The sequence below is a fragment of the Uloborus diversus genome, unplaced genomic scaffold (genome assembly GCF_026930045.1).
Source record: "Uloborus diversus isolate 005 unplaced genomic scaffold, Udiv.v.3.1 scaffold_74, whole genome shotgun sequence".
Taxonomy (NCBI): Eukaryota; Metazoa; Arthropoda; class Arachnida; order Araneae; family Uloboridae; genus Uloborus; species Uloborus diversus.
The window spans coordinates 192900-215792 of NW_026558945.1; the positions used below are offsets into that span (position 1 = coordinate 192900).

Genomic DNA, 22893 nt, shown 5'->3' on the forward strand with positions numbered 1-22893 from the left:
CCTCTATAAAATTTCATCAAAATTGGAGATGTTCAAGTGGGGACCACTAGATCATTTAACATGGAATGACTCACTGCAATATTTTTTTTTGTGCTTTTTTTCCGTCAGTGTAAACAGTGACGATTTTTTGAATGTAGTTCACGTTTATTTCTGTTAACATTTAAGTTATAAACACGTAAGGTGTTTCATACCGTTTGCGGCACTTTTGTCACCATATGGGTATGTCACAGGCTAAAAAAATAATTAGCGTACCTTCGCTATCCGTCAATTGAATTTTCACTCACTTAGTCATCCTGTGAACACTTACAGAGCTAACCAGGGAGCTACACGAACAATGTAATAGTGATAAAGTTTAAAATAGTAGCAATTGAAAGTACTTATTCAGATAAAAACAATGTCGGCGCAAAAAATTTCCCTCGTGCACCCCGTTATCGAGGAAAAAAGAATTTAGTGTGATGAACTGTTTTTAAAAAAGCGCCAAATTTAAAGAATTGGGGAAGAAATTAAAGGGACCCGAGTTCACCGACTGCATGTGGTGCACCGATTCATTTGCAAAACGCGTAAAAACATCTTTATATACTCATCGAAAATCGCTGAATTTGGAATTTTTTTCAAAATTTCGGCAAACTTGAAGAGATACTGTTCGACTACGTTGACAAAATGTTGCAATTTATGCTTCCAGAAACATGTTTTACAATGTGCTTTTAATTGCTCATTTTTTTCCCCATTACCCTATCGTATGATTATCTGGTAAGTACTCCTGAAACTAACCTTCTTTTATGACGTGAAATGTAACAAGGTTTTGCAGCTGGAGTACACATTTTCCTTCCACGACTATTGTCCTGATTAGGCACTACTGCGAGCAACAGAACACGTTCTTATTTGTATACATTTTCGCCACCGTGGTTAACCAAACCCTACTGTTTGTTTGAAAGTAATTTTCTGCTGTGTCAAAACAACATGGTGCTGTTTATTTTCTATGATTATAATATGACTTTTGACTAGAAAAAATTTTAAAACTAGCTGCAGTTAAAATATAATTTTCAACCGATTTCACTCTGATTGTAACACTACTGGAGAAGATTATAAAAGTTTTAAATTTTCATCCGTGCTCACTGATAATTTTCTGATACATTCATTTAGTAGACTAAAGCTGACTTAAGAAGGTGATTATAATGTACATTGGATATTATTGCATCAGAGTACTTATTTTAAAACGTATTTCTGGTTTTTACACCTCCCGTGTATAAAATTGGCAGCCGTTTAATGTTTTCAAGCGTATCTTCGGTACAGAGAGTAAGTTCGGTACTTTTGAAAACTTCGAATCGATACTTAAAACGTCTCTCACGGCCCCTGGTGAAGGAAACATTATCAGGCAATGGTCATAATTTTTTGATACACATGTTAACTGCTTATACATATGAGGTAGTGAGAAGCAAAGGGATGCAAGTGGCAAAATTAAAAATTTGGAGATAACCAGTACACATAGTAGGTGAATCCCTTCTCTGTATTGGGGCAAGATATAGTAATAGTAGCCCTGGTAGGTGCTACTGTACATCATGATTTAGAAAAAAAAAAAAAAACCAATGAAAGTCGACCTGGAACGTAATCTTTATACGCGTTTCACTCAAAACTTGAGAATGTCCACTTGCATCCAATTGCTTCTCACTGCCTCATATATACACTGCATGACCAAAAGTATTGCGACTCTTTCAAAAATTCATATTTTAACGGATTTCTCCAGAAATAAAAGACCAATTGCTCTGTATATTTTTTCACATAAAATGTATACTCCAGCTGCCATTCTCCAATAAAAATGAAGTCTACTATTTTAGGGGGCGAGCAACAAATTTAGGAAAAATTGATCTATTTTTCATTGTAAATAACTGGTAATAAGCTATAAGTTTCAGAAAAAAAAATTTAAAACCTATCTAGAATTCATTTATATAATTTCGTAAGAGTATCCCTTATTCCCACGGAGATATAAGCATTTCTTTCAAAAATGCAAATTGTTTTAAGGTTTTCGGCTCATATCACGCATAGTTTTCCGGCAAACGTTACTAAACTTTCAGAATATTTGACAGCATATTAGAGAAACGTAATAGTAAAATTTGAAGATAAAATATTTAAACATTTAATGAAATATGAACCATTAAAGCAATTTTTCACTGCGCATGTGCCGAAAATAGCAAATTTTAACTCACACAATCGAAAGCCCGGATATTTCCTACAGCTAAAAAAAAAATGCGCTTTGATATCTTCAAAATGTAAAAAGTGAAATTCGTTATTGCAGTGTATTGGTTATTCCCATGTTTCATTTTAACAATATTGATGTGCATTTTCTTCGCTGTTTTTGTTTAAAATGTAATCATCTGTATTTTTATGTATTTTGTTGTATTCAAAAATCAAAATGTTGTAAGACACTTTATCACTTTGGTTTATAAATAAATTTCCTCCGCTGTTCCTTCTAATCCTTTGTCCTGTTCTTCCCTGGATAGTAGACTTCATTACCTCATCAAACCGCTAAGGTCTACATATCATTCGGGGGGGGGGGGGGGTGAAGAAGTTCATTTTAAACATTTAGGTGGAATTTTTTATGAGTTTAGGATATATCTGAGCTTTGGATGATGAAAGTTATAAATTGCTATCTTTCGTGCATGCGCAGTGAAAAATTAATTGATTTAAACGTTCATGTTTCATCAAATTTTTTAATGTCTTAATTTCATATTTTATTATGTTTCTCTATGCTGTCAACTGTTCTGAAAGTTTCGTAACGTTTGACGGAACACTGTACGTGATAGAGGCCAAAAACTTTCAAAACAAATTTGAATTTTTGTATTAATATCACGTTCAAATGCACTTTCTAATCCTATATTCGTCGAGCTCTTTACAAAAAATCAAGGTATCTCAATTTTAGTCTCATTCAGATTTTTATGCACTCTTTTTAAAAGCAACATTTTCTTTCAATCCCGTAAATTTGAAAATCCCCGTCAACTTAATACCCACGAGCAATGTCCTTTAATTTAAAAATAAAAGCATGTTTTCAATTTAACATTTCCAGATATTATTAGCTGCTTAATTGTTCCCATCAAATTTTGTCGCAGTAGGTTTTTCGCATTTTTTCGCAATTGAAACGTCCCAACTTAAACAGCAATCTATGTTTTAAAGAAATCCCCTTATCTCCGTGGGTATAGGAGATAATTTCACGAAAATATAAAAATGAAATCTTGATAGTATTTTTAAACTTATTTCTGACATTTATAGCTTATTCCCAGCTATTTACAATGGAAAAATGATCAAAAACCGTTTTTTTTTTTTTCAATTTGTTGCTGGTCCCCTAAACGAATAGGAGACTTAATTTTTACTGAAGAATGACAGCTGGAGTACACTTTACGTGTGGAAAAATTTATAGAGCAATTGGTCTTTTGTTTCTCGTGGAATCCGTAAAAATGTGAATTTTCGAAAGTTTCCTGATACTTTTGGTCATATAGTGTAGTTCTTATCTTGAATATTTGTAAGGAAAAGTTGAAAAAATAAACTCAGGCTTGTGGTTATTCGAATTTTCACCACGACCTTTTTTTCCACAACGTGGAAAATATATTTAAACTTTTTTTTTTATTGCAGCTATCGAGACTCTTAAAGCTCTTTGGATTTCCAAATTTGGCGCAAGTAAGTAACGCCCTTGTTTAAAGCATTTCTAATGTAAAATGTCAATAAAATTACAGAACAGTAGAGGTTTATTATCATAACTTTAACTTTGATAATGAATAGAATGGCAGAAAATTAGTCCCATGCATTGACCAGTGTATCTGAAGTGCTGCTTGCGACGCAAATAGTTGTAGCTTTCAATTTATTCATGACGCGTACCCAAAAAAAAAAGTTATGGAGCCAAAATAGAGTTACTTCTGGGCTAAGAAGTATGGAGTAACCTTCCAATCTAATTATTGTCAAACTGAGTCTTCAATGTTTCAAATCTCGACACGCTGTTGGGCTAGGTAAAGGTGCGAACTGCCATTTCTCCACTTAGTGCTAAATAACCAATTGAAATTGGTGTACTTAAAATTGGATAATTTTTCAAAGCTCCGTAAGTCTTGTGTGGACAAACATCCTCTATTTATTAGGGAGATTCTTTTGTACTTCCGTGAATCTTCTAATTTACTTTAGTTTAATTGACGGAACTTTCTTACATTTTAATGGAATTTTGAAAATCTTGTACGATGGAATTTTTGAAAACTCAAAAGATCCTTGCTACCTTATTATGCACTTCTCATTTTTCAATCCACAATGTTTTTTTTCGTTGATTGACTTAAAAATCCAAACAAATGAGTAAAGAAATATGAAATAAAATCAAAGGACGCCGAGATAAAAATATCTACTTTTGGGTAAGATTTTTTTGATGAACAAATTCAAGCAAAAAGATGGTGAAATACACCAAATAGTCAAAGAAACTCTATTTTTGATAGACTACCGGCAGATTTCTTGTGAAAATGTACATTTTTTGAAAACAATATTCTTATCTCTTCCAAAGGAATTTCCTTAAAGCAGTTTTTTCACCAGTTTGTAGCCAAATGTTTTAAGGACATAGATTTATAGGGGAAAGCAAAGTAATTGTAGGTAGAAAATAAACAGATAGACAACCTTACTCATTCTTTAGCAAAAAAAAAATCTTCAAAACTTTAGGAAAGTTCAAAATCAACTAATTTATAAAAGAGATATAGGAATTTTTCATTTAGTTTAATTATTTACACTATGCACTGAGTGGCAATCTTCGACACGATAGATTAATTGCGTTTAAATTCAAAACGAAAAAAGTCATAATGCAGTTCAATTTTTTTTTTCAGTTCCTGACGCAGATGGCAGCGGTGATCAGTCTCCAGCTCCCTCCCATGCTCAATCACCTCCCCAGGTCCCACCTGTGTCTTCTCCTGTGGCGTCTCCTGCCAACCCACAGGGCACCTCCCCATTGCAAGGACAAGGGCAGTCACCGAGGAGATCGCCTCGCGTAACCCAAGCACCTACCAGATTAAGTTACGACTCATCTGACTCCAGTTCTAAAAAGAAAAAAAAGAAAAGTCCCAGCAAGAAGTTTCTGGACAATTACAAAAAAATGATCGCTAAAGGAGAAAAAGTCTCCTATCAGTGCATTAAAATCGGCCACGAATTGGGAGAAGAAACGAAAAAAGCTAAACGTTATTTTAATGCACAACAAGTAAGACGCCGACATTCGATTTCCTCCTCTACCGGAAGCTCATCCCATCCTTCAACATCTAGAAGGCCACCAACTCGTTCCCCGACATCCAGACAATCACCACCTCACACATCCCCATCAAATAAATCATCTCCCAAGTCATCCAACGCTTCTCTTTCACCCAAGTCCGCTAGACGTACCCCACCAAAAGATCCTGCCCGCCGAAGAAAACGTTCCTCCCCAAGTTCAAGTTTTCAAGACTTCGATGATGTTGATGCTGCCTCCATTCCCGACTCGCCTGCCGAATCTCTGACAAGGTCATCTCCCAAAAGTCATTCATCCCAATCTGCTTCCCCAATCGAGGACGACTATGCTGCCTCTGCCGAGGATTCTCCTCCACAACTCCCCGTCGTCTCTCCTGTAAGAACATCTTATCTTTTGCCCGGTGCCGCACGTGCTGTGCCTGTTACAGCTCCAAGGTGGTCCGCAGTTCAAAGGAGGCTGTCTTTCCGCAACACTCCTAGCCCAGATGCTGACGTTAACTGTAAGTAACTTTACTTTTCTTAGTTTTAACATTTTTAACAAAAGTGTAGTGTAACAATGTTTGAAAAAATTCGTTGCAAAATTTTGGGGATATATTTAAGAAACTTCGAGTGAGGTTGTCATACATTGAATTGCCGATTGGTTTATTTTCTTAAATATTTTTGTTTAATGTTTTGTTAAAATTTTCTAAAATTCTTTGCTAGAATGTAATAGTAATATGATACAATCATGTTATTAAAAAAAAAAAAAAGATATATTTTCTGCGTTTATTTGAACTTCAAAATCAAAAGCAATTTTTGTATTATTTCAAATCATGTTTTTTTATCAAATTTTACAAGCTTTTGAAAAATCCGCTTTGGCCTACCAGGGAACCCAAAGCGGGTAAGCTTAACTAATTTTGGTCTGATACATCTGCCAATCAAATATGAAGTTATTTATAATTAGAATAGTTGACTAGCTACCGACATACAAAAAAACATAAAACAGCTGTACTTATCCAAGTTAAAGTCAGCACATTTGTTTGTATATCATCAAGAAATAACTGATTAAATTAATAGACTAATTAATTGCCATCCAAAAAAAATACTTTTTAAAAATATACCTATCATATTGAAACAGAAAATCTAAGTCAGCATACAAGTTAAGAAATTATAAATTAATATATGATTAAATCCTTTATCCACCTTTGCCCGAAGACACGTTTTTTATTTCAATAAATATAACCTTAAATTTAAAAAAGAAACGGACGAAACGACTATCGAAGTTTGCAGGTGGATGGTGTCAGAACAACGAAACATTATTGACAATAAAAAAAAAAGCCGATTTTCGACTAATCACAAGTTACAAAACTTCATTTTTTTTTCTTTAGAATTGCAACATTTTCTTTAATTTAGTCCTGGATGCACCATGCCACTTCACTGCTGCTTTGCAGGGACTGATTAAAACTCGGGAAGGGGGGAAGGTGTTAACGTAAACACGACATACGTATGCATCGCTGCTTACACACCGTGGGGGAGGCGGGCATACGAAGGCCGACCCACTCCGGGCCACCCTCCCGTACTTGTTGCTTAATTAACTTTAGTCATTCTATTAGTGCAATTGATTCATTACAGCAGGGTGAGGATGCTGATTGGTTTCATAAAATCGAAGCCTCCAGTAAAAGTTTTTGGATAACTTCGCTAATTTTACCTTTCATTTTAAAGAGACATTCAAAAACTTAAAGTTTACTGTATGCACTGCCAGGCGATTTATCCTGTGTTTCATCCAAGTTTCAGTCAAAAACTTCAATCTGTGAATAATGCCGAACATTGCATATTGATCAGATAATTTATCCAACATAATTTTTGCTAGATGCGGGGCCGAGTAGTAGCACTTTGACCGAGTTGTCGAGTACCGAGTTATGTTTTAACAAGAACTATCGACACACAGTTAATAAATTTCGATCGCATTGGAAAAATAGTATAGATCTTCGTGTCCATGTAATACTTGTTAAAACAAAATTCTAGCTGAAATTTAACTACGCATTATTATTTAAAATACTTTGTTTGTGTAGAAAACCTTTCTTTATAAAAATGGTTTTTTAAAATTAACAAATAAATAAAAGGAATGATTAATCAAGTTGGAATTAAAACAAAGTATATCAATCTATCCTAGTTCTAGTCCCCCAAACATAACAATATAAAAATGTCATATTTTTTACACTGCCCCATTTTTAATAAATAAGTTAGATTAACTTTGAGGACATTAAGATCAAAATTTACTCCATTGAAGTATATTCTAGAAATTTGATTTGTAAATGAGGGCAATATATTATATGGTTGCACTGTTTTATTAATTGCAAAATCTGTCTTATTAATGTTCCATTTTTTAAAACTACTCGGTATTTGCCGAGTATCTGAAAATTTGGTCTAGTACAGAGTACTCGGCAAATTGACTGAGTACCGAGTAGTTACCGAGTACTCGGTACGTCTCTAATTTTTACGGCACGTTACCTTTCCTTCCAAGAAAATTAAACTTATCTAATCTAATGAAACATACAATGAACTGATCTAATGAAACATATCGAATGTACATGAATATGTTGTGCAGAGCGATCACCTGCAACTTTTTAAAATGAGCGAAGGCGTTCAAATGAACGAGTTAAATGAACGATTCTCTGATGAACGGATCATTAAAAAGAATGACACTGCCCTCCTCTAAAATAAGCATACTTTAGTTCAAAATCTTGTCAAAAGGGCAAAAGGCACAAGAATTCGCACAGGCGAAAGTGTGAAGCCGTAACGGCGCAAGGACCCGAAGGGCGACAGAACGTGGGACTTGTACGCCATTGATTCAAGTGCTAACGTGTTGCGTAAGGAAATGAATTGCAGTTAAAATTAATAACTATTTAATATGATGCAATAAACCCCTTTTAGGCTGTTTTTGATTTCAAACACGGGCACCGTAGGGTTATACGCATAGACTATTTTCTTTGCAAAAGAGGAATTTTCATTTATTTCAGAGCATTTTACGGAAATAATTGCTTTAATTTCGAACATAGTTTTTCTTCCAATTAATGTGCCTTATTGTTCTCTTTACAGAAGACTCCCGTATGCTGCTCCCAAATAGATAACCCGGCACTGAAATTCTTGAAGATCCTGACTTTTTCACTTCGTCAGACGAAGTAGGTCATAAAGATTTTTATTCTAATTTTAAAAAAAGGCATCAATTTGCTGCAAAATTAATTTTTACTCTGACTCGGATAATATCAATGCACAAATGAGGCAGTAAAAAGAAAAGGGATTTAGTTGGACATTTTCCAGTTATGAGAATAACGCGTTTTAAGTTGCAGTCCTAAGTAGGTTCGCATCGAACAGTTAAAAAAAAAATATTGCTGTATAGCAGTACTTCTCCAGGCTACTAGTACTCTTACCTCTAGACAGATAAGAGACCTGCCATTTGTACCAGTTATATCCATTTTTTAATTTTGACACACACAAAGCCCTTTGCTTCTCACTGCCTTTGATGAAAGTCTGCGCGGTTGAATAAAAATGGGGTTTGGATGAACAAAAATATTGAAGAGTAAGTAGTCGAATATATAGTGTTTTCAATTTTTTGTTTTTTTATATGCTCGTGATATTAGGTACGAAAGTAAGAACATTTTAACAAGAATTCATTGTTGTTAAGGCAGAAGTTGCTAATGCCAAAACTCCAATTATGAAGCGTTATTAGTTTTTACTTTAAAGCGTCATGAAAAACTGAAAAATAGTAAAACTGATTTTAACGTCTTTGTTCATGTTAATTTTAAATTGTATAGGTATAGTTGGTTTTATTCCTGAAGAAACTGTTGCGTCTAATAAATTAGTGATATATCAAATCTCTTTTCTATGGACTTATTGACTTTTACTAGAATACCGACAAATGATATGTAAGAAATAAAAACTAAAGAATAAAAGTATAAATAAAACATAGTAAATAATCCATCTTATGGTTTAGGGCAGGGTTGCCAACCTTGGAGAAACAATTTGAGGAGCATATGTGGTGATTTTGAGGAGCAATTTAAAATTTTGCGGAACAATTCGGTATTTTGTATGAAAAATCAATAAAAATAACTAAATCCTTTTATCTAAAATTGTTTTATGGGCTTTGATAGATCATTTAAAGCACGCGTATGAAAATAGTTGTTTAAACTAATTAAACAATTTTCAACACTATTTTCATCTTTGAGTGTAAGCTTCTTTAATTTCATATATTTACATGTTATGATTAAATAGCAAAATTTAAGCTTAAACTTCCGACCGAGAAATGCGGAGCAAAAGAACTTCTTCGCGGAGCCGCTGAGTTTCGCAAACTTTGCGGAGTAACTCCGCAAAATGCGGAGCTTTGACGAGGGGTCCCCGATGTAAGGTGACGGCTGATTACTGTCACATTCCAAAAGTTTCCTTATTTGGCAAACTTTGTCTGACGATTCGCGAAAATTTGAAAATTTGAGCCCTCCCAAAAATTTAAGGTTCGTCCCTGACACCAACAACATTCAATCTGTGACCTTTAAGTAGCATACGACCCTCTGAATTCTCTAAATTTACTCTAAATTCATTTAAAAAAGGCATTAAAATCAAATTCATTATGCGCTTAATTTATGTAAAATACTACCAAAAATTGTAACTATCGACAAGATTTAAAATTAAGCAATTAAACGAGAAAAAAGCAAGACCGAAACACTTATCAGTTTTCATTTACTTTAGTGCGCAGTATTTATGAGGTTCGTGGTATCCCCTCAACAGCACTTAAAAATATCTAGGAAGGGGAAATTCATAAAGAAATGTATTTAATAACCATCCACACGACGGAGCAAAACTGATCGAAACCAGTTAATTCGCATTTGTAGACCCGCTGGAAAATGAGATCACTAAGCTTAAAGCAACTTTTTTCAGTATCATTTTCAAACATTGCCGACTCGTATATAATTAGTGACAAGCACGCGGGACTCTTCGATCGTCTCCTATCTGTTACCTTAACTTCCCTCACCAACATTTTGGCTTCAAAATTTATCCGGAGTGTGGTAAGAGTTAGTTTCTTCTTCCCCATGCTACCTGTCGCACCGGCTACTGTTAAAAGAACTGCTTCTCTTCAAATTTTCATCTAATTCTTTCCGAAATAATTATAAATGATTTAATTTTTCACATTTTTCATTTCAGTCCGATGAGGAAATGGAAATTGAAGACTTCAACAGGGAATATTAAGAGCATAAATGTAAGAATTTTTAAATATTTTTCTCCTGTTAACTTTTGACAGTGGAGCCTCATCAATCGGGAAGACTGGGTCACACGCAGCTGCGTGTTTTTTGGAGCGTGGAACCTACAGAGAAAAGGTGTAAATTTATGAAATGATAAAAAGAAGGGGAAAAAACCTTAACATTTTACAAAAGCAGGGAATTTTAAAATCCATTAGGGGAAAAATTCCGATTGCGAATCAATAAATGAACGATGAAACTAAAAGTAACACACACACACATCCAATGCGTTTTAACTATGGCTATTGATGGTGGTTTTTTCGCCGATGGGTCGATGCCGATTGTTGGCCGATGGGAACTATATGATGGGAACTAATGGGTAAACTGGTCGATTATTTTTGTTTCAAACGGCTCATGGATGCACCTTCTTAAGGATGACCAAAATATAAGTTTCAAACATTTTTCAATTAACAAAAAAGTATTCATTACGTTGGTAAAAACCGATGGCAAATAACATTTAAGAAAAATGAACGGATAAATAAATATGATAGTTAGGTAGAGGCCTGACAGTTCTCATCTTTTAATGAAAATATTGTGTCGAAAATCACAGCAAAGTAGAGAAAAATCTATGGGCAGCAGAAATATATCTTAAACAGAAGAGAGAAAGGTAATTTTTAAATAGAAAGGAATTTGAAGAATTGTAATGAAAAGTCACACCAGTACGGAAATAGTTTAATGTTCAAAGGTAGAAACGGAAGTAAAACTGAAAATTTACTAATGATTTATTGTATTTCCACGGAAAACCTTTACAGAAATTTTGCTGGATTTTGCTCTCAATCCCGTGGAATTAATCACGCTAACTATCACGCGGACTCCAACGAGATTCAGGATCGAGATTTCAGGATTGAAAACATTAACGAGAGCACGAGATTTGACTGCTTGCGCGTTCTCGATGATTCTACCTATTATAAAATGAAGTGGTCAGTTTTCGCTTCCAGTCCATCCACCATCACCGGTAGTCAAGCTTTAGCAAATATATGATTACCAGTGTTACGTTGTTACACAAAGGTATTTATTCATATCGACTTTTAATTTTCTTTTTTGTTTAAAATATTGCAAGTTGTGTTTTTACAATGAAATGAGAAATATCTTCGAATTTTATTTCAAAAGATTTTGACCAACCCCGTTAACTTAACTATAAACGCTATGAAATATTTTTAAATTTTCCACTTAATTTAACATTTTGATGTTTAAAAAAAATACCTCAAATTATAAACAAAACATGAGGGATACAACTAAAATCATGTTCCTTTTGAGCAAGTAAAATTAACATTATGTTGATTTATTAACGTAGGGGCGTTCACGAATGATGTGACGCTTTAAGGAGGGAGGGTGGTTTGTGAAATGGTGGCAGTTTGTGACGAGGGGAAGGGAGAGGGAAGACGTATTTTTTGAAAGGATGTGTTTATAAAGCATAACGTGATATTTTTCAATTTTGTGTGCAAAAGGGGGGGGGGGGGAGAGTCAAAATGCTGAAAAGTGACAGTATTTATGGACAACTCTATAATTTAACAGTTTTTGCTCTTAAGTTTTCGTGTTATATTGTAGCTTATATCTTTTTTTTTTCAGGTGGGTCAACTGTGGCTTTTCCTCTGTTATTTTGAAACAGAGGAATGACTAATTGAATTAACAGCACTGCTCATCAAGATTCCAGTTCATCAAAATTGTGCAAACAAAGTGTGCCTTAGAAGTGTATAGGATACAAGCTTTTTCTTGATTTTTACATCGTAAAAGCGTTAACAAGCGTTGGATTGATTATTCTGTTGCCTTAATTATTTCTTGCCAAGCTTCCAGTCCATGGCCGTATAAAAATTGAAAGTGAAAAGCACCGGAAGAATAATTGAGTAAGAAAACACTTGCATGATAGAACATTTTGATATGGATTTCTTTTCGATAATTCCTCTCATTTGCAAAGACTTTCTTGTTCCATCAAAGTTTCAAGCGGTTTAGAATTGCTGTGGCTGGTTTGTGAAGACTATTGTTTGTGTCGACCTCCAAATTAAATGAGAGATGTTTGAGAAGATTGGATCCCATTTTTTTCAGGAAACATTGGATATCTCAACAGTTTGGATCTACATGCCTTCACAATCGTTATGGCTAGCTGTGATTTAAAAAGCTGGAGTCGTTCTTTACAGTATAGGTAGGTTGAAAACAACTTTCAATTGCAAGGCTACTTTTCGTGGCCTGTTTTGAAAGAGGGAAATTAAGCTGTATCAGGATGTCGAACTTCAGGTATCCAAATAATAAATAATGGGAGTGGTAATTTCTATATCAATCCTCCACTGCAGCGCTTTGTGAAAGAAGCTGCCTAACACTTCAAAAAACTCAGACTTTTCAATACATAACTCATAATACATGACTCATAAATTTTATATGACTTGAAGTATCGATATTTTGACAATTGGTTTATTACGGAAAACTAAATTTTTAGAATAATTGGAAGGCGCTGACGTAAATCTCGCTTAAATACCCTCATTTCTTAAAGAACATTGCTTCTTATTTAACGCTTTAGGTGCTCATGCATTTTCTTAACCAGTCATAACATGCTTTTCTTTAATCTGGCGTACCTTACGCATTATTAAGCTGACCATAAATCATGAGTAAGGCATTGAAATTAACTTGTGACTATTTCTTTTTTATCGGGTACGTATCCAAAAGTTAACTTTTAAAGTTCTGTTTAAATGCAAAGATACAACCAACTAAATAAAACAAACTATAAGGAAAAAAATAATCTAACTTACGGGACTTTTTGAATACGTTTCCTTTCCAGCACTTTTACTGCAATATGCTATTTAACGTTTCAAGTATTGAGTTATGAGAAAAAAAATCATAAAATTTAGTCCATGGGTTGTGTTTGAAGTGTGAGCGAATTGCTTGAAACTCCAATGTTTCATTGTCTAGAGATAAGTCTTTGGTAATCAAGGTAGATCGAATTTTTTAAAATCATTGTGCGGCTGGCGTAGAGAGAACATGACACATGTTTTTGGTTGGGGAGAAAAATCGCTGCGCCGTTTGGTTTGATCATTATGAGTGCTATAAGTATTCATCAATTTCATTTCGCTATAACTCTTCCCCCGTAAAAAATGTTTTACTGATCACTGAACCTATGAGACTTTTGTGTAGAAAGATAAAAAAAAAATTGCACTTTAATGTCTTATAGAGATAAAAATCTGTCATTATTTTATCTATGTTAAACATTTCAGGAAAAAGTTTCTGGAAGTGAAAGTCTGGAATTAGTGGATTTATACGTCGTGTTGTAGCAGCTCTTTTGTGGGACCTTCTCCACTCTATTGTTAATGGTCTTCATGCCAGGCAAAGATATGTTCAAGGAAAAGAAGAAATCCTTCAGAATTCCAAAGGAACCTTAGGTATCGAAAATTGAATAGTTATTCTCTAATTCTAACATTATTTAAGATAAGTTGTCAAGTTCGTTGCATAAAACATACAAATAGGACTTCAGTTTTGTTCTGAAGAATATTATTTCATTAAGACTTATTAGTTTTGAAAACAACCATTTATTTATCTAGTCATTTTAGTGGATTTGAAATGTGATTATTTTATTCATGCAAAGTTCTGTTAATTCAGGCACTTTATTTTTTTTGCACACTCCTTAAGATCTCAAATGTAAAAAGATCTGGCTTCTAGCAGTGTCTGGGGATGCGATCCAAATTATTTAACCCAAATCAGAGTGATGCAATAGAGAAATATCATTTTTGCCAAATATCATTTCCAAATTCAATAACTCATAAGAGAATGTTATGTTTCAAAGAAAAAAATGCCAATATACATATGCCATTTTTTTAATGCTAAAAGTGAACCGTGGAACTTACAATTATTTTGTGATCTACTCGATCCTCGAGAAATGTTAGTGCATATATACTTGTCACTGTCAAATAAGAAATAACAACGTCAAAAAGCATTAATTGCAGATTATTTCAGACGCGTGTTTCAGCGTTACAAGGAACGCCTTTTTCAATGCAAAAGAAATTAGCTTATGGGTGACGAGGCGTTCCAGGAAACGCCGAAGCACGTGTCTGAAGTAATCTGTAATTAATGCTTTTTGGCGTTGTAATTTCTTATTTTACTTTTTAGTTCAAAGGTATTTATCTTACTTGTCGTTGGCTCCTTACTCAAAGGTTGAAATCCCTCAAAGTTTTAGGAAAGGTTTTTTTGCATCTTTAATTGTCGAAATTTTCTATCGACAACAGAAAACCACATTAATGTATATTTAGTAAATACATATCAAAGAGTAGTATGAAAAAAGAAAAAAAAGATTTATGTGGCTTACATATGGCGCACTGAAATATTTGACTCTGAAATTGCTGAAATTACAAAATTTTGACTTTCAGGGTCATTAATTTCTCGCTCCAAGAGTTTGAGCAGGTATGAAACTACCTGGAAAGGAAGTCTTCCTTGTATCAGAAACACAATTAGTTCAACAGACCTATGGTTACTTTTTTAACTTTAACATAATTCGGCTCTAAACTTTTCTCAACAAGAGTTTTTGGCGATTGAGAAAAAATACCAAGGCTTGCTGTAACATATTTATTAATATTATTTGCATCAATATTATAATACATTTTCTTAAATTTACTAAAATTAATCTTAAATGTTTTAAAGCAGGCAATTCTCATTTTTTCACAAGCGCCAAGAAACACTCGTTGAGCTAGGTTTACAGCCGAATTATACTGACACACAATGGCTACTTATTAAAATTTTAACTGATCGTGTTTTTAACACAAGAAAGGCTTCTTTTCCAGTTAGTTTCAAATCTACCCGCTGTGGGCGCAAGTAATAATTGACCTTGAAAGTCATGTAATTTTGTAATTTTCGCAATATCAGAGTCAAATATTTAAGTACACCAAATGTCAGCCACATAAATCTTTCTCTTTCTGGATACTACTCTTTGGTATGTAAAACTTGAAAGACGTACTACTGCGGTTTTTTGTTGGAGCAAGATTTCGACGGTCTAAGTTACAGGATAAAACTTTTTCGTACAACTTTGAGCAACCTCAGACCATTGCGTAAGGAGTCAAATACAAGAAACTATGTTCTACGGATATCGAGGATATAGTAAAAGACGAACTGATTTTTAGTACCACGGTACACACGGTGCGTAAAAAGAGTTGGCTTATGTAAATTGATATGTATTTCTTGAAAAAGCGAACAAAGACCAAAAACTGACCTCGAAAAACTTATTTTTTTTTTTTTTAAGTACACAGCACGTGATAAGTAGTTTTTAATTAAGAAAATATCCTGAAAATTTCATTAATCACAAATGTCAACTACCTGCCTCGTCCTTAAACTGATCCTGGAAACAAACTTTTGATATATCTAGCTAGCATTTATACTTAGGCAAAGCCATACTTAGTTCATAAGCAACATTGTAAACTAACTCGGTTGTCTCCTCGAATTAATTCATTACACGTTCTTAATTTGCTTTTGTGACTGTTGTTGGCCCGTGGCATCTCGGTTAATCTGAAATTTCTAGTTCTCAGTTTCCATACTTTTTTACTCAACGTCACTCCTTGCTGATGTCCACTACAACACCCCTATAAACATTATTAAAGCGGTAATGGATTTCTGAAGTGGCAAAATCTTCTTTCGCCGGAAGTTAAACGACATTTTTTTTTTAGTTTCAGATCTATTGTTTAGCATCAATCAATCAATCTGAAAAAGATTGCACGTACAAAAAGAATAAAGTTATCTCTAGGCAATATCAGGAATTGTGGTTGCCTAACGTATGGGAAAGAAATAAAATTTAGAGCGATGGATGTGCATTACTTTTGGATTATCCCTTATACTTCGACTTAGATAGGATTTCCTTGAGATTTTCTCAAAGTTTAAAGTAACTCCAATGTGCAAATGAAGATCCTTAAATAATTGAATTACCGCTTTCTGCTCGCTTCGCTCGCCAGTCTCCGTTTGCAACCTGCGGCAACTCCATGCTGCTTACGGATTGAAAATTGAGGATTGTAATGGTATTTTTATCAATTCATATCTCCGGTTTTTTAAAGGTTTTAGGGGAGCAAGACATGGCGAAATGGCTTTCCCTGAATGTCCTGTATTTAACTGATACCAGTCTTGACCTCGTAAACATTGAAAGTCGGGAGGAGAGAGGGCAGACATAGACGCACAGATACTTTAATGATCATGTGCTTATATTAATTCTTTCAAATTTTATTATGTTTAAGGAGTGAAAAAACCTAGTTTCATATTGCCAGCTTTAACAAGATTGTACTCATTTAAAATAATAGGAATTACGGTATTTTTACACGTGAATTTTGTACAAAATTTACACCACATGTGACATTCGAATGCATCAAAAAACAGCGTAGGAGAATTTATTTCTTGTATTTTCTCTCGGATATACAAATGTGGTGCTCTTAATGGGTACACAATTTCATTGAATACCTCTATGTACCCGAAATTTATGCAAAAAGCACGAGCTGGAAATAGCAGTACATAGCTCAAGATTTAATTTATTATTTTACTTGTGCGATTTTATTTGATATTGATTGTTGCGTTTATTATTTTACTTGTGCGGGTTTTTTTTTTTTTTTTTTGCGGTCTACGAGAGTTTCACACAAATTGGGACGCAAGTGTCTGTATTATCTTTAAAATGAGTTCTTAATAACACAATTTCGAGCTACTTTTTTTTATACGGTTCCTATATACCGCACAAAAACAGGTTTGGGTGTACTTGTTGATTAGAGTTTAAAATATTCTCAATGTTTGGGCCAAAGGGATTAATTATGCATTATTTTTATTCTTATTTTAATGTATTTTTTTGCAACAAGTGTGATAATTCAATTTATCTACTTTTCTTTTCAGTTGGTAGAACTTGATAATGTTGATGATGCTGGCATAGTTAACATGGACAATAACGAAGAACAATGTAGGTTAGTTAGCTGTTTGTTGTAATAATTTTAAACCTTTTCTTTTCCAGAATTTACTCTTATCTTAATTTAATAAAATTACCAAAGCAACCAAAAGGTGTGCATCCTGCCTCGATTACTGCACGTTATCCGTTTAGTATGCAAGTCCGTAATTACGATTGGTTCCAGGCGGATCAGCTTCTAATTTCAATCAGTCTTCCTCACTACTTAATTAGAACTTGTTGCAACTAGTAGTTAACCAGCCGTGCAATCACTTTTAACTACGCATTATTTAAACTTTTTATTAAGCCACTGGTTAAAACGATCAAATTTATAGCTACTTCAAAGATGCTTGGGTCAATATTTTTTTAAATAAAAAACGACAGTAACTTATATACAATTTATATCAGCTATAGTCGTAGATTTCAAAGGTTTTTTGAGACAGCAATAACTTCTTCACGCGTTATTAATCTTCATTTGCACGAAATCGCATAATGGATTCCCCCCCCCCCTCATTTTCTCAGAAAAATGAAAACAAAAAAAAACACACTTTACAGGTTTTTTTTTTTTTCAGGAATATAAATACAATAAAGGGATGGATTCGTTCGGTTACGTCGCAAACTTCTACATGCATTTTTATGAGGCATGACCGGATAGCTCAGCCGGTAGAACGTTAAGCTTTCAACCAAATACAGTCAGACCTCGATATAAGGTCACCAGCATATTAGGTCACCTCGCATATAAGATCACTTTCTTAAAGTCCCGACTCATTGAATACGGATTCTGTGTTATGGATTATCGGATATATGGTCAGGTCTCAAATACCGCCATCGCTTGTAAGGTCATTTTGTATTTTTCTTTTAGTTATGCAATGAACATAGAAGAAATAAGGAAAAGACGCCAGAGTATGTGATAAAATAAAGAAACATGGTGTATAAACTAGATGTACTTGCTGTTCAAGAACCGCAATGAACTGGAAAAGGATAAGACAATTGAAGGGACTAGACGCAGAGGACGACCATCTACACGATAGTTGGATGATGTTCGAAAAGACCAAGCTAATGGGAGTCAACCGATGAAGGACCCTGGTGACTAATAAGGTCAGCTGGAGGAGGATCGGCAAGTCAGCCTTGGGGCCTTGCAAAAGTCTGTTGTGCTTCTGAAGAAGTATGTGATAAATTTTGTTACTTTTTCACAACAGCATGCATTGTGATCCCCTGTTTCTTTTATGTATTGTGACTTTAATATGAAGATTGAGGAATCAAAATAGCAAAAAAACCGAAATTGGCTAAAAAAGTACTTTGAACATTAAAACAAAGTGTCATAATTTCGAATGTGGTACTATACGAAGTTTCTGCAAAATTTAGATTTGTGTGCAGCTGCAGGGGCCAGGAGCGTAAGATATTGTACCAAAATGTTCAGTGCAAGCAGGTTAAGCTATGCAGCTAACTCTAGGCATCAGTAATTTAAGTATCGAGACAACTTTTGTACTGCCTCAAAATAGGGTGAAAATGACCATTTAATGTAAATATTTTAACAAATGAACTAAATTTAATCGATTTAAATGTTTACAAATGCATTGTTGAAATATGGTTCCACTTAATTCTTATAGGTTGTGACAATCGTTGAAATTAATGGCAACAAAGATGGGGCTAAAGGGAACCCCTGTTTCGATTACGCTGCCATTGATTGGTGGATGCAGGAGTTGCTATCAGCCCCTCTCGCGGTCAAAATGGGCGACTTCCTATCGAAACTAAACAAACTTTGAAACGTTGACACTGATTGGTAGATGCATGAGCGGATCGTAGTAGCAACGGTTTAGTACAGAAAAATCGGAAATTGTCAAGGCCCGTTAAGCACCAGTGCCATCTATTGGGGCCATGGTTGGAGTTATTTCAACAGTAAAATTACTTGGTAGTAAATTCAAGAATCGACTCATTTCTTAAGTATCAATTTAGCAAAAATAAAAACAAATGTGAAAAAGTAACAAATATATCAAACAACTTCCCAATTTCGTATACAAAGTTGACTCTTATTCAACTCAATAAAATGACATAATACATAACGCTATTACATCTCAAGAAAATGTCGATCAACTGAATTTAAAAAAATATCGAATTCGATCTCTCGTGGTTCTTTTGAACAGAGAGGTGTTGCAATTCGGCTATTTGTGCCAAAATGGAACGAATAGTTAAATTTAACAATAGAAATACATTACAAAGGTGGGGGAGAGTGCCATATATATTACTTCAGAAGGCGTTACAAAAAATTGTATATATTACTTGAACTTACCCCCTTTTCCAGTAATGATGTTGATGAAAGTCATGTATTCATCTCTACGACATTTGTTCATATATCTTTAGAAAGCGAGAGGGTTCGTCCATATTCCATCTTGTAAGGCATTTATTTATCTTGTTAACAAATGTCTTTTGTGGGTGGGTTAGAATTGTCATTGGGAGGTGATAGAAATGCTGGTTTTAGCCTGTCAAAGGATAAAGATTTTTTCCTTATCTCCTTGAGCACCTTAGCACTGCACTTGACGACTGCATAAGGTCCGTTGCATGGTGGCTGATGACTTCTTCCTGTTACATAATTTCTGACGGAAACTTGGGTGCAAAATCGCAAGTCTTGTGATACGAAAGGGTCATATTTTTCAGTGATGGAGCCAAATCATGAAATATATCTGTATTATAGCTTCAGAAAGTTTTATAACTGAATGTTCGTCGAAAAAACATTGAGAGTCAACGTGCAGTTTCATAACTAGGGTCCGCTGGTGTTTGTGACATGTACGTCAGACATGTACGTTTTAATTCTTCACGGAGTCACAATGAGTATAGGGGAAAGCACATCTGTCCGTTGTTCAGTTTGTAGAGCAATTTATGCACATTTCAACTGTCTATGCGAGTTATTTTATAAGACTATATGATAAAAGATGTTATGGTGAAGTTCATATCTTTTTTATCACCAATGAATCGAGTTCACGAAATAACTCTCTTAAATAGACGGACCTAGCTTTGAAGCAAATTATCTTTAGTACCAAATTTTGAAATTCATTCAGACATCGTCTTAGTAAATGTTGATGCTTTCATATCACAAATAAGATATCCTTTTGGACATCACGTTGCCTTATTTATTTCCGTGCGGTCCATGAATTCAATCAAAAATGTATGTGGGGAAATTTAGTTATATAAATATCAAGCTTTTCTTGCTCAGGGGCTTCGGCGTTTCTAAAACCCCTTGTTTAAGGTAGTTCAAACACTTATTTACCCCCAGTTTTATATCTGTAGTCATCCAAGGCCAAACAAGGTTAGTTAAAACTTTCATTCCTGTGTGAGTTAAAATATGTATGTGTGAAAAAGTTTGTTTGCGAAACCTTTTTTGTTCGAAAAGGTCGTGCGTTTCCTGTAGAAATATCACACAATACGTCTGTTTTTGTATCTGGCATAGTAAGTGACTTTAATACGAAATTAGAATCATGATTTTCTAAAGCAGATTTAGGTTCTAACACAGATCTGCTAAGCACTTAACTTTGCATTATCTAGTGAAGTAGGAAACTTACTTGCACTTATTCGAGAAAGAGTATCGGCTGCGTCTTTTTAGGTACCGTGAAAAAATTAAATGTCTGTCGTAAACTCAGAAATAAAGGATTACAATCTGCTTCGCCTATCTCTGTATGTATATCTGCTCTTTTTAATTGCATAAGTGATTGTCTTTCGGTCAGTGTATATTGTACATTTCTCGCCTCGATGAAATGTCCAAAATATTTTACTGTTTCCTAAATGGCTATTAATTCCCTACTAGAGACAGAGTATCTCAACTGAATAGCATTCAGTTTGAGAGAAAAACTATTTGTTTTAATCCTTTTCAGTCTAAAGACTTAATGTTAAACCAATAGAGATAATATCTCTTGCATCAGTGTGAAATGACAACCATCCTAAGTGGGAAAGAATTAATTTTGGTCTCCAGTTTTGGAAGTCTAAACATTCTATAAGTGTTGAAATTCTTTTTAGCTCTTCTTAATTGATCTGTTAAAGGGGTAAGCGGACTTGCTGCGTTTTTCACAAATTCTTAGAGAATTTCGTAATCCAGTGAATCTTTGAAGCTCTGACATTGTTTTTAGATTCGAATAATTTTGAACGTTTTAAACCCTTGATTTTAAAGGTTTAATTCCTTTAAAAGAAATATGTCCTCAAAATGATACTTTAGTTTGGGCAAAAATACTTTTGGAAATATTGACGTTAAACCATCATACTTAGCAAGGCTGCAGAATGCCATTGAGTTCTAAGTGTAATGTTTTATTTTCGGAAAAAACTAGCATGTCGTCTAAAAAAGTAACAGCGACGTTTAAATGTAAGTGTTTAGTTTTTAAATAGTGGAAAGAATTTGCTGTACATTTTAAAACTAATTTCAAATATAAGAATTAAAAAATATCAAACGATGTGGTAATTGTTTTTTGAATATCTTGAAACGTGAAAATTTATCATATCTAGCTTTAAAAAAAATTCTTCCGTTGTAAAATGCTCGTTACATAGTGAATGTGTGGTACATTGTAACGATCAGGTACAAAGACCGAATTTATCCTACGAAAATCAACACAAATGCTGTAGGATATAACTGCTGTGGATTCCTTTGTCATCATACCGTTCTTGTTTGGGTATTGGGGTCAACATACAGTATATGACATTTTTAAGTTACCTTTAGTCTACCAAACGTTAAAATCCACATACACTATTTCTAGGCAAAACTTTCTGCTTTAACAATTAAGGTATTTTTTCGTCGCATCGTCTCCTCTTTTAACTACCACATACACTTTAGTACTGTACCATGTATAGAAAATGAAATATTCCAATTGAATGTAATAACACTTCAAGTGATTTTTCCATTTTCAACAACTTCAAATCGACATTTCAGAAGTTTCCAGATAATAACTTTATATTTGTCGTACTTCGGAATTAGCTGTGTACAGATCTGTAAATATATTTAATAAAGAAGAATTGGGAAGCCGCTTTTGTAAGATCACATTCAAGAGTGCAGCACAGAGCCACAAACCATTTAAATAGGATACAAATTGATGTTTTTTAATGTGTGAAACCACAACTTTATCCTAAAATACAAAACTTGTCACACTAATGAGTTTTGATCATTCATTTGATATTCAGTAGCAATCGCTAGTGGATTGCTTACCTTCTCTGCGTTACCCCTTTCTAGATATTGATACTTTGGATAGATTTAAACTTTTATTTCTCATTTATAGTGTACGTTTAATATTCTTCTGGTTGATTTAATATTTACTCCGTAAAAGAAAATAAAACAGTAAACTAAAGTTTTTCCTTAACGTATCATAATCACATTTGGTTTATAAATATCCTTAAACCCATGCAGACAAAAAGAGTATCAGGTAATGGATTATTAACCCGTATGTTAGCAACGCAGTTTATACTTCAATAACCAGTACTCAATGATACCTAATCGTAACTATACAAACTGCGTGCAAATTAGCTACCGGAGAATAA

General features: G+C 34.1%; 1 protein-coding gene across 1 annotated transcript; it reads left to right on the plus strand.

Annotated features, from left to right (window-relative positions):
* The first annotated feature begins 215 nt into the window (after window positions 1-215).
* LOC129233804 (uncharacterized) lies at window positions 216-10452 on the plus strand. The gene is made up of 4 exons (XM_054867778.1): window positions 216-219; window positions 4842-5732; window positions 10144-10271; window positions 10408-10452. Exons 1-4 carry the CDS (start codon window positions 216-218, stop codon window positions 10450-10452), a joined length of 1068 nt encoding a protein of 355 aa, XP_054723753.1.
* Window positions 10453-22893: the final 12441 nt, after the last annotated feature.